Source organism: Mirounga leonina, unplaced genomic scaffold (genome assembly GCF_011800145.1).
Source record: "Mirounga leonina isolate KUSES-001 unplaced genomic scaffold, KU_Mleo_1.0 Mir_125, whole genome shotgun sequence".
NCBI classification, from domain to species: domain Eukaryota; kingdom Metazoa; phylum Chordata; class Mammalia; order Carnivora; family Phocidae; genus Mirounga; species Mirounga leonina.
Window position 1 is genome coordinate 23,768,781 of NW_023270305.1, and position 12,145 is coordinate 23,780,925.

Below are 12,145 nucleotides of genomic sequence, written 5' to 3' on the forward strand. Positions count from 1 at the left end.
TGTCTCAGATAACTCAGAGGTACTCTAAAGCATGACGGTTATTTAATGATCTGCTTGTCTTTTCCTCTCCCGTCAGTACATACTTAAAGCCTTTTTCTGCTTGTGGAAAAGAGATAATAAAAGTACAGTATGTGACATTTAAGGGGACCTTAATAAATATTCCCTTAATTGCCCCTTTTTTTAAAAAAAATTATTTGTTTGAGAGAGAGAGAGAGCAAGCAAATGAGCACATGAATAGGAGGAGGGGTTAAAGGGCTCTTTGCTCTTCAAGCAAGCCACCTCCCCTGTTGAGTGGGGAGCCTGGAGCTTGATCCCTCTACCTGAATCATGACCATAACCCACTGGGCCACCCAGGCACCGCTCCCTTAATCCCTTCTTAAAGGAATTTTGGACTTCAGGAACAAGACAGGGTAGATCCTCAAGGCCAGTCCCCAGACCCCTGAAGAAAAGAAAGTCAGAGGCAGTCTCTGACCACCTCCAGGTAACTAAGCCCTAGTTCATCTACACTTGACTCTGTCCAGGCTGCTACTCCAGACCCACCGCCAAGAAAGCCCATGGGCAGAGCTTCCAGCACAAACTCCTCCAGAGCTTCACCGTGTGGGACAAACAGAAGGAATCTTCAGTCAGTGTTCAGAGTCGCCTGCACTTATCTGCCCCTTCTCTAAATTACCTCTGCACTTCTTTCTCCTCTGGATCAAAGAGTTAATTTAAAACCAGAATTCCGCCCCCACCCTCAACCCCAACATTCGTCTATCTCTAATTCTGCTCTCTGCATTTTCCAGAATTTCATCTGAAAGTCTGTCACCAACATTAATGAACCGCTAGCTCACTGCCTGTTTGAGAACCGCGTGCCGGAGAAGGGGGTAGAATCCTGCAGATTCAGGACTTGGGTTTAGAAAGACTACAGGCCCCAAAATGCAATTTCACCTTCCAAAGACTACCACTCCCAACATGCAATGCAGCCAGAGTTAGCAAAGGAAAAGCCTGTCTGGAAGTTTTGCCTTCCTGTCACCCTCAGGCAAAGGAAAGATTTAGGAAGTCGCCAGAGGATATTTTTTTGCAGGAGCGGTCACTCTCTAAATCCAGGCAAGGAAGGGGAGGAGTCTGAGCCGGGTCCCGCCTCTTCTCCAGTAAACTCCTCCCGCTCCAGCTTTGGAGGCTGGAGTTCCCAGGGCCGGGAGCAGTTGCACGCCCCCGGCTTTCCCCATGGCTTCGGTGACCAGAGCCGTGTTTGGAGACCTGCCCTCAGGGGCAGGGACAGTGGAGAAGTTCCAGCTGCAGTCAGACCTGCTGAAAGTGGACATCATCTCCTGGGGCTGCACCATTACGGCCCTGGAGGTCAAAGACAGGCAGGGCAAGGCGTCAGATGTGGTGCTCGGCTTTGCAGAGTTGGAAGGTGGGTTGAACTCTGCCCCGGGCTGCCGGGCCGGCCCCAGGCCCCCGGCCCCCCCGGACACGCGCCCCGATCGATCGGGCTGCTGGCGGCGGGCAGCCAGAGCAAGTCCCCGAGCTTGGCGCCGTCAGGAGTGCTAGCAGTCGGCCAACTCTGTGTTTCCATCCAGTGTCCGGAAAAAAGACAAATGAATGCGAACCTTGGCCTCTGGTTATCCAGTTAGGCTTTGCTCTAATTAATTTAGAGTAGTTGAGGGTAAGATGAAATCCCAGCAACCCAGGAGCCATCTTTGAACTGCCAGGTCTGTGAGGGCAGGAGAGGGAAAAGCTGGCTGGAGGGGGTGTGGCTCCGCGTTCTTCCCCTGTGTTCTGAAGTAAGACAGTCCAAGACCTGCCTTTTCTACTTGTTTTCTCCCTCATCAGATCCTCTTGGAGGACTGATCGTCTCAGAAATGCTCCAACATGGGGACGCCTGGGTGGCTCAATCGTTAAGCGTCTTTCTTCAGCTCAGGTCATGATCCCAGAGTCCTGGGATCGAGTCCTGCATCGGGCCCATCGGGCCCGCTGCTCGTTGGGGAGTCTGCTTCTCCCTCTGCCTGCCGCGCTCTCTCTCTTTCTCTGACAAATAAATAAAATCTAAAGAAAGAAGGAAGGAAAGAAAGAAAAGAAAGAAAGAAATGCTCCAACATGGCTCAGTGGGTGCAGAAGTGGAAGACCAACTCCTTGTCTAGCAATGTCTCCCAACTAGGATGAACTTCTAGTGGAATCCGTGAGCAATTAGGATCATGTATGAATCCATGCATTCAAAAACGGTTCATTCAGTTCTCATTCAGTGAGACAGACATGGTCCTCACCCTCATAGAGCTTGCCCTTTAGCTGGGGAGATAGACATTAGGCAAATAATCGGATTCATGAATAATTACACTTGCAGTTTGATCTCAGCAAAGGAAAATGGACGCAGAGCTATCTCTTGTCCCTGCTGTGTAGCTAGACATTGGAGATAAGGTCTGAAATAAAGATGGCAAAGGGAAACTGCTTGAAGATAAATACCATTTGCTCAGGGGAAGGGGCGTGCACAAAAACTGCTAGAGAGGAGGTTTGAGGTTTTCCTTTAGGTGCGTCTTTCTATCTGCTTGGTTCTTTAGCTAATGTAACATGGCTCATGGTTAGAAGTCAGCAGAAAACTCTGGGTCTTGGTTTTTCTCTGATGGGGGTTCAGATCTTCTGCCTTCAGAGTCAGAAGGCAAGGGTTGACAAGTGACAAAAGAGGATTCTTGAGAGTCATTTTGCTGAGTCACTGCTCTCTCTGTTAGTAGCATAGCTATTTTCTAGGCTGGCGCAGAATCACAAAGAGATTACTTGGCTGGTGCAGAATTGCCCAGTGGAGTTGAAGAATTCGATGAGGGGCCTAGAATTCCAGAGCCAACAAAGCATTGGAGATGCTAAGCTGTCAGCATCTACTTTTACCACCTCCTCCATCTCTGCTTTATCACCGTTCAAGAGATAGTGGCCCTCCCTCTGCACCTCTACACACACACATTCACCTACCCTCCCTCCTTACCTGTTGTTTTTTTTTTTAAAGATTTTATTTATTTATTTGAGAGAGAGAGAATGAGAGAGAGCACATGAGATGGGGTAGGGTCAGAGGGAGAAGCAGGCTCCCTGCCAAGCAGGGAGCCCGATGTGGGACTCGATCCCGGGACTCCAGGATCATGACCCGAGCCGAAGGCAGTCGCTTAACCAACTGAGCCACCCAGGCGCCCCCTCCTTACCTGTTTTAGTTCTGCTGCAAGAGTCACGTGGATCTTCAAAGACAGAGCGTCTTGTGGAACTCTTAGGAACCGTGTGCGGGGACATGCCGCCTGGGAAGTAGCAGTGTCTTCATGGGCGTCAAGTGCCGATTTTGTGAAGGTATCCATACAGTGGAGTCGTCTCTGAGTCTAGGACTCCTGTGGGAATCTGGGTGAAGAAAGTATTATCCCCACATGTTCTTAAAAGGGAGAAAAAAAACAGATGCCCTCGGATTATAGGGATCTAGCTTGTGCTGTATTGCCCTCCACGTTAGTAACCTGTCTTGAGAACATTAAATAGCATTTTCTTATTAGGATACATCACAGGCTTCCCAAAAAGGTTGAATCAAAGCCTCTAAAATATTCTGGGTGCTGGGTCGAGACAGACATCCTCATTCCTATGCTGTAATTTAGATAATTGAATTATTGATTTTAAAAGGAAAGCACACTATTTTCAGAAGAGGGGAAGTTGGAAGAAAGCCCTCAGAATATCAATTAGTGCTTTCTAATATGTGCAGCCATCCTCGTAGTTATTGCAAGTGGCCCTTTGTTCCCTTTTTACAGCCCTGTCTTTCAGTTTTTTTTGTAGATTCTTTCAGTATTGCTAAAGATAAAAGAAGACTTCATTTATGTCATAACAGGAAGCATACTTGTCTTGGTTAGAGTAGTGTGAAATGGTGCTCTACTACTATTTTGATTAATTCTTGTGTATTAAAACCCCTGGTAAGAAACTGGCAAAAATGGGCACCTGGCTAGCTCAGTTGGTGGAGAGTATGGCTCTTGATCTCGGGGTTGTAAGTTTGAGCCCCCCGTTGGGTGTAGAAACTACTTTTAAAAAAAAAATCTTAAAAAAGAAAAAAATTGCTAACAGTGATTGTCTTTAAGAAAAGACACTATGTAGCTGGGGTGGAGGGTTAAGAAGGAGACTTTATTTTCACTGCATATTCTTTTGGAGTATCTGAATATGTAAGTATTATATAAACAAAACGGAGGTAAATCATTTAACGCTACAAGACATGACAGAATATGACAGAGTAGGGGGTTATCTTGACATTACTATGTCCCCAAAACGTTTTGAGCCACAGGGCGTAGCTAAGCATGGATAATTCCATGAGACATGGTCCTTTCCTAACTGCCAGGTTAGATGTGAACGCTCTCCAGTTTCCCAGATAGCTTATATAATCTGCTTGGATCATGGCCATGACCGGAGGTCAGAATGGTTCAGTTTCTCCCTGGGAAAATTAGATCTTTCTTCTGCAGAATTCTAAAGAGGTAAATCGTAGGATCTTTTAGTTACAGCCTGGAAAAATCAGTAATGCCTCCTATGAATTTTTCTGCCACTTTTTGTACGTAAAATACTTAAAAGTGCTTTTCGTCTTCCTGTCCCACCTACAGTCATTATGACTTCTTTCAAAACCTGTGATGAGACTATTTGCCTATAAGCCACGGGTATAAACAACCTACCCACACAATCACCACCTGCCTGCCCCTTTATCTTCCCCCCCAGTCACCACCAAATACCCAGCTATTACTGCCATGAGAGCCATTATGGAAAGAAATAGAAAAAACAGACTCTGTGTTTTTCGAAAACCGCAGTTCATAGGGGGGTGGAGGAAAAGGGAGGGGCTCGGTATTGCAGATGCCCAGTGCCCTTAGAGGAAACATTGAGGATTCCTGGTTTAGATCTCTGCTTTGTCCCCTAAGCAAGTTATTGAACCTCCCCAGACTTATTTCCTCACCTAAATTAATGGATAATGATGATTAAATGTGCAACCAGCTGTGATAGTGTCTGTAGTGAACAATCAATAGCTTTTATCTCTTTTCCTTCCCTTGCCTCCAAATACCTTCCCTCACACTCCTGGAACCTTTTTTTTTTTTTTTTAATTTATTTATTCATGAGAGTCAGAGAGAGAGATAGAGAGAGGCAGCGGCAGAGGGAGAAGCAGGTTCCCCGCCTAGCAGGGAGCCCGATGCGGGACTCAATCCCAGGACTCTGGGATCGTGACCTGAGCCGAAGGCAGACGCTCAACCATCCGAGCCACCCAGGCGCCCCCCTGGAACCTTTTACTTCACTTAGTTAATACTGAGAAAAGGGCATGAAGATCCATGTGGATAACCAGCAGCCATTTGAAAATATATAAAATATTGGGGACAATTAAAATGCTTGTCAATGAAAGTAATGGCTGTTTTCTTCCGAAAGCCAAAGGAAGTTCATTCAGGTTGTAGAAGCTTCGCCTGGGATTGGTTTAGAGGAAGAGTTTTCAATGACTAAACCATAAAGACAACATAAACTACTGCTCCCAACTGTCTCCAAAAAACTCTTCAGAACAAATGGATTTTATACTATCTTCATATGTTAGGCACAAAGTAGGCACTTTGATTTCAGACTTTAGGGCACTCTGGCTGAAATTTGGGCTGTATGAGGTGCACAGCACAGCTGGGGTCCTTGGGATGGTGGAAGAGCGGAAAGATCCATTAATATATTTTGGCCAGTCCTTTGCCCAGGTAAAGGGACAGACTTTTCCTCTACCCTTTATCCCACATCAGCAATGGGCTTGATTAAATCATCATTGGTGGCTTGATCTAGAAACTTGGCCCTTTTTGCATGGAAAACAGTATTTTCTGCATTTCCTTTTTTTTTTTTTTTTTAAGATTTTATTTATTTATTTGACAGCGAGAGACACAGCGAGAGAGGGAACACGAGCAGGGGGAATGGGAGAGGGAGAAGCAGGCTTCCCGCAGAGCAGGGAGCCCGATGCGGGGCTCGATCCCAGGACCCTGGGATCATGACCTCAGCTGAAGGCAGACGCTTAACGACTGAGCCACCCAGGCGCCCCTATTTTCTGCATTTCAAAAATGTCTTTATTTTATCCTTTTAAATTTTTTTTTATCTTTTTTTAAATTTATTTGACAGCGAGAGAGAGAGACAGAGAGAGAGGGAACACATGCAGGGGGAGTGTGGGAGGGAGATGCAGGGCTCCATCCCAGGACTCTGGGATCATGACCTGAGCTGAAGGCAGATGCTGAACGACTGAGCCACCCAGGTGCCCCATATTTTCTGCATTTCAAAAGAAGCTTTTTAGTCATGTCCTATTCAGAATTTGAGGACTGTCACTTTCTATAATTCTGATTTGATATAAAACTTAGTAACATATGAAGATAGTATAAAATCCATTTGTTCTGAAGAGTTTTGTGGAGACAGTTGGGAGCAGTAGTTTATGTTGTCTTTATGGTTCAGTCATTGAAAACTCTTCCTCTAAACCAAGCACTGACAAGTGCTTCTTGTCTCCATGGGCTATTTACTGTGGCCAGAGAGTGGTCCCTTCTGAGGGAATTCTTGCAAGCCCATGAACCATTGGATTTGTCATTGTCTCCACGGAGAGTTGGGGCTCCGTGTACATTTGTTGAATGGATCAAAGTAGGAATCAAAGATACATACGGCCAAATAATTTTGAACAAAAATGCTGCTTTTCTTTACATTTTTGAGCTCCTGAAAAGCAGATGAATGGTCCACATTATACATCATCAAGGAAATGCAGATTAAAATAATAGTGAGGGTTACCAGAGTGGCCAAAATCCAGAACACTGACAACCCCAAATGCTGGTGAGGATATGGGGCAACAGGAAATCTCATTCCTTGCTGGTGGGAATGCAAAATGGTACCACCGCTTTGGGAGACAGTTTGATTGTTTCTTACAAAACCCAATGTACTCTAACCATATGATCAAGCAGTCATGCTTCTTGGTAGTTACTCAAAGTAGTTAAAACCTTATGTCCACACACACACACAGACTTATGTCCACAAAAAACCCTGCACAACGGTGTTTATAAGCAGCTTTATTCATAATTGCCAAAACAAGCAACCAAGATGTCCTTTAGTAGGTGGACAAATAAACTGTGGTACATCCAGACAATGGAATATTATTCAGTGCTAAAAAGAAATGAACTATCAAGCCACAAGGAGCCACTAAAACGCATATTACTAAATGGAAGAAGCCCATCTGAAAGGGCTACATACTATCCAATTCAACTATGACATTCTGAAAAAGGCAAATTTATGGAGACAGTAAAAAGATCTGTGGTTGCCAAGGGCTAGGGGGATGGGAGAGATGAGTAGGCAGAACACAGAAGATTTTTAGGGCAGCGAAAATACTCTGTATTATAATGATGGATACATATCATTATTCATTTGTCCAAACCCATAGAATGTACAACACCAAGGGAGAGCCCTACTGTTGAACTAGGGACTTTGGGTGATAATGATATGTCAGTGTGGGTTCATCAATTAGAAATGTGTCTCTCTGATGGGGGGTGTTGGTATTGGGAGAGGCTATGCATGTGTGGGGACAGGGGATGTATGGGGAATCTGTACTTTCTGCTCAATTTTGCTGTAGACCTAAAACTGCTCTAAAAAATAAAGTCTAGGATGCCTGGGTGGCTCAGTCGGTTAAGTGTCTGCCTTTGGCTCAGATCATGATCCCAGGGTCCTGGGATCAAGTCCTGAATTGGGCTCCATGCTCAGCAGGGAGCCTGCCTCTCCCCCTGCTTGTGCTCTCTCTCTCTCACAAATAAATAAATAAAATCTTTAAAAAATAAAGTCTACTAAAAAAACAAGAGCAGATGAAGCAAAACCAAGAGAAGTTTTCCTGGCCTATTGGAACTCCTCTTGGTTACCCAGTGTAAGGAGTTTTAAAGCTGCAGCTTCAGAAAGAGAGGAGGGTGGGGAGGGAGGTGGGAGCTGGTGGAGAGGTCAGTCTGGCCTATGCGAAGGGATGGTAGTAAGATCAATTCACCAGAAAGCCTTGTTTTCAAATAATGTGTGCTTCAGAGTAAGTCCTTAGGAGCCAGACTGTTCAAATCCAGGTTCTTCTGATAATTGTTGTGTTTGGGGGCAAGTTACTTAGCCTTTCTGTCCTCAGTAATACTGTCTAGCTCGTAGAACTATCCTGAAGATGAAATGAGTTAAATAGAGCACTTAGAAAGTAGCCGAACCTTAGGAAGAACTCGGTGTTAGCTATTATGATAGTCCATGGGCAGGACTCTGAGGACCTGCAGGTTAGCCGGGGAGTGAATCAGGAGAGACCTGGAAGAGGATGGTTAATGTTTCACTTGTGCCCAACTGGTTGAGTAATGGGAACCTGTGATCTGTAACTGGCCTAATGGTTCAAGGTCTGTATCCTGAGAACCCCTCCAGCCATGGTAAAAATTCATATGCTTGAATTGCATTCTCTTCTTTTTTTATTTAAATTCAGTTAACTAACATATAATGTATTATTGGTTTCGGAGGTACAGGTCAGTGATTCATCAGTCTTATATAATACCCAGTGCTCATTAGATCACATGCCCTCCTTAATGTCTATCACCCAGTTACTCCATCCCCCCAACTTCCCTCCCCTCCAGCAACCCTCAGTTTGTTTCCTATGATTAAGAGTCTCTTATGGTTTGTCTCCCTCTCTGATTATTGTCTTGTTTTATTTTTTCCTCTCTTCCCTATGATCTTCTGTTTTGTTTCTTAAATTCCTCATATCAGTGAGATCATATGATAATTGTCTTTCTCTGACTGACTTATTTTGCTTAGCATAATACCCTCTAGTTCCATCCACATTGTTGCAAATGGCAAGATTTCACCTTTTTTGATGGCTGGGTAGTATTCCATTATATACATATATATCTATATATCTATATCTATATATATATCACATCTTCTTTACCCATCTGTCAATGGACATCTGGCCTGTTTCCATGTTTTGGCTATTGTGGACATTGCTGCTATAAACATTGGGGTGCACATACCCCTTCAGATCATTACATTTGTATCTTTGGGGTAAATACCCAATAGGGCAATTGCTGGGTCGTAGGGTAGCTCTATGTTCAACTTTTTGAGGAACCTCCATACTGTTTTCCAGAGTGGCTGCACCAGCTTGCATTCCCACCAACAGTGTAGGGGGGGTTCCCCTTTCTCCACATCCTTGCCAACATCTGTCATTTCCTGACTTGTTAATTTTAGTCATTCTGATTGGTGTGAGGTGGTTTCTCATTGTGGTTTTGGTTTGGATTTCCCTGAGAATTGTATATTCTTCTCATCCACATAGACGGGATGGATACAGAGTACCACAGGAAAGGGGGATGGAATTCCAAGGGCATCTGAGTGAAAAACAGAGTAGACAGTGATGCTAGTGATAAGGCAAAAAACAAACTACCTCCAAACCTTCGTCTCTACCATTGTAATCATATGGTAGAGGAACTTAAAGAGAAGGAAAGAAAGAACATTCCTGTGCACAGACTTGTAAGTAAAAGGGCATAAGCATATTGCTTTTTATAGCCCCTAAAAAGCCCCACAACAATTTGCTCCTCAGTATGCCATGTAGCATAGTAGGGCGCCTGGGTGACTCGGTCAGGTTAGTGTCTGCCTTCAGCTCAGGTCATGATCCCGGGGTCCTGGGATCGAGCCTGGCATTGGCCTCCTTGCTCAGCGGGAAGCCTGCTTCTCCCTCCCTCTGCCTGCTGCTTCCCCTGCTTGTGCTCTCTCTCTCTTGCTATCTCTCTCTGTCAAATAGATAAACAAAATCTTAAAAAAAGAATATGATAGATGGATATGTAGTCACATGGACAGATCTTAAGGCATTTGATAAATGAGAACTTGCAAAACAATGTGCATAATACGATTCTCTTTATATAAATATGGCATTTGTGTAATTGTATGTGCTTCTCTATAGTTAATTAAAAAACAAAAAAAATTGGAAGTGTATATGCCAAACTGTTAGCATTGGTTGTCACTGGGAAGAAGAAGAGTTGAGGCATAAAAGAGGGACTTTCACGTTTTTTTTTTTTTTTTAAGATTTATTTATTTATTTGAGAGAGCAGGTGGGGGCCAGGTAAGGGGCAAAGGGAGAGAGAGAATCTCAAGCAGACTCCTCACTGGGCATGGAGCCTGATGTGGGGCTCGATCTCACAACCCCGAGATCATGATCATGACCTGAGCCAAAATCAAGAATCAGACACTTAACCAACTGAGCCACCAGGAGCCCCTTTCATGTTTTACTCTTTATTAAGGTTGCCAGATTTAGCAAATGAAAATACAGGACACCTGATTAAATTTGAATTTCAGATAAATAACAAATGGAGTTTTGGGGGGTTTTTTTAAACTTTTTATTTTTTTTGTTTTTGTTTTTTAAGGTTTTATTTATTTATTTGACAGAGAGATAGAGAGAGCACAAGTAGGCAGAGCGGCAGGGAGAGGAAGAGGGAGAAGCAGGCTCTACACCGAGCAGGGAGCCTGACGCGGGTCTCAATCCCAGGACTCTGGGATCATGACCTGAGCCGAAGGCAGACGCTTAACCAACTGAGTCACCCAGGCACCCACGTTTTTTTAAAACTTCTTTAAAAAGTTTTTATTTTTTCATTTACTTAAGTAATCTCTACACCCAACCTGGGGCTCGAACTCATGAGCCCAAGGTCAAGAGTCACATGCTCTTCTGACTGAGCCAGCCAGGCACCCCAACAAATGGTTTTTAAGTGTTAAGTATGTCTCATGCATAATAATAATATGGTTGTACTTATACTAAAAAATTATTTATTGTTTATCTGAAATTCAGATTCAACTGGGTGTCCTATATTTCCTCTGACAAGCCTACTCTTTGTTTCATGCTCTTTAAAGGATAGTTTCATGAAATAATTGTATTATTCCAAAAAAAATAAAAAGTGGGGCGCCTGGGTGGCTCAGTTGGTTAAGCGACTGCCTTCGGCTCAGGTCATGATCCTGGAGTCCCGGGATCGAGTCCCGCATCGGGCTCCCTGCTCAGCAGGGAGTCTGCTTCTCCCTCTGACCCTCCTCCCTCTCATGCTCTCTGTCTCTCATTCTCTCTCTCTCGCAAATAAATAAAATCTTAAAAAAAAAAAAAAAAATTATAAAAAAATAAATAAATAAATAAAAAGAGAAAGAAGAAGAATTCTTGAGACAACACAAATATATGTTAAGGAAATGTTTAGTTAAGGAAATTGATTGGCCTAGAAAAGAGCAGATTACAAAGCAGCATGTAAATTAAGACTCCACTTCTTTATAAAAAGAAGAAGAAAAGCACATGTCTGCATGTACTAAAAGGCAGGAGGCTATACATAAGAATATTAACAGTAGTTCTCTCTGGTGATGAGATTGGGATGATTTAAATTTCTTGGGGCACCTGGGTGGCTCAGTCGGTTGCACTCTTGGTTTTGGCTCGGTCATGATCTCATGGGTCGTGAGATCCAGCCCCAAGTGGGGCTCTGTGCTCAGTGCAGAGTCTGGTTAAGATTCTCTCTCCCTCTCCTTCCTCTCCCCAGCTCAAATAAATAAATCTTTATAAAAAATAAATTTCTTCTTTGTGCTTTATGAAGTTCTTTCACAATGTTTATAAAGAACACACATTACTTTTGGAAAGGGAAAGCGTCGTGTGTAAAGAACACCCTTTTCCTGTGCTCCCCTGAGGAGTTGAATTTGCCCAAGTTGGGGGCACCTGGGTGGCTCAGTCGTTAAGCATCTGCCTTCAGCTCGGGTCATGATCCCAGGGTCCTGGGATCGAGCCCTGCATCGGGCTCCCTGCTCAGCGGGAAGCCTGCTTCTCCCTCTCCCGCTCCCCCTGCTTGTGTTCCCTCTCTCGCTGTGTCTCTCTCTGTCAAATAAATAAATAAAATCTTAAAAAAAAAAAAAAAAGAATATGCCCAAGTTGTTCCTACTTTCAGCTGCTCTCAGAAGAAAGTGGTGGGCAGCACTGTGAGCCTCAGCTTCGGTTTGAAGTTTTAAAAAAACATTCCATCTCGTGTCCTGCAGGCTACCTCCAAAAGCAGCCCTACTTTGGAGCCGTGGTTGGCAGGGTGGCCAACCGAATTGCCAAAGGAACATTCACGTTGGACGGGAAGGAGTATAAGCTGGCCATCAACAATGGGCCCAACAGTCTGCATGGAGGAGTCAGAGGGTTTGACAAGGT

General features: G+C 44.2%; 1 protein-coding gene across 2 annotated transcripts in view; it reads left to right on the top strand.

Moving 5' to 3' along the window:
• The first annotated feature begins 702 nt into the window (after nt 1–702).
• GALM (galactose mutarotase) overlaps nt 703–12,145 on the top strand; it is a 53,162-nt gene continuing 41,719 nt past the window's right edge. The window contains exons 1-2 of one of the 2 annotated variants that reach the window (XM_035000948.1): nt 703–1,396; nt 11,989–12,143. In XM_035000948.1, the coding sequence (XP_034856839.1) occupies nt 1,207–1,396; nt 11,989–12,143 (345 nt within the window). In that variant the 5' untranslated portion in view covers nt 703–1,206. Of the gene's footprint in view, nt 1,397–3,173; nt 3,304–11,988; nt 12,144–12,145 lie in introns of those variants that run through there. The other variant, XM_035000949.1, reaches the window with a different exon arrangement.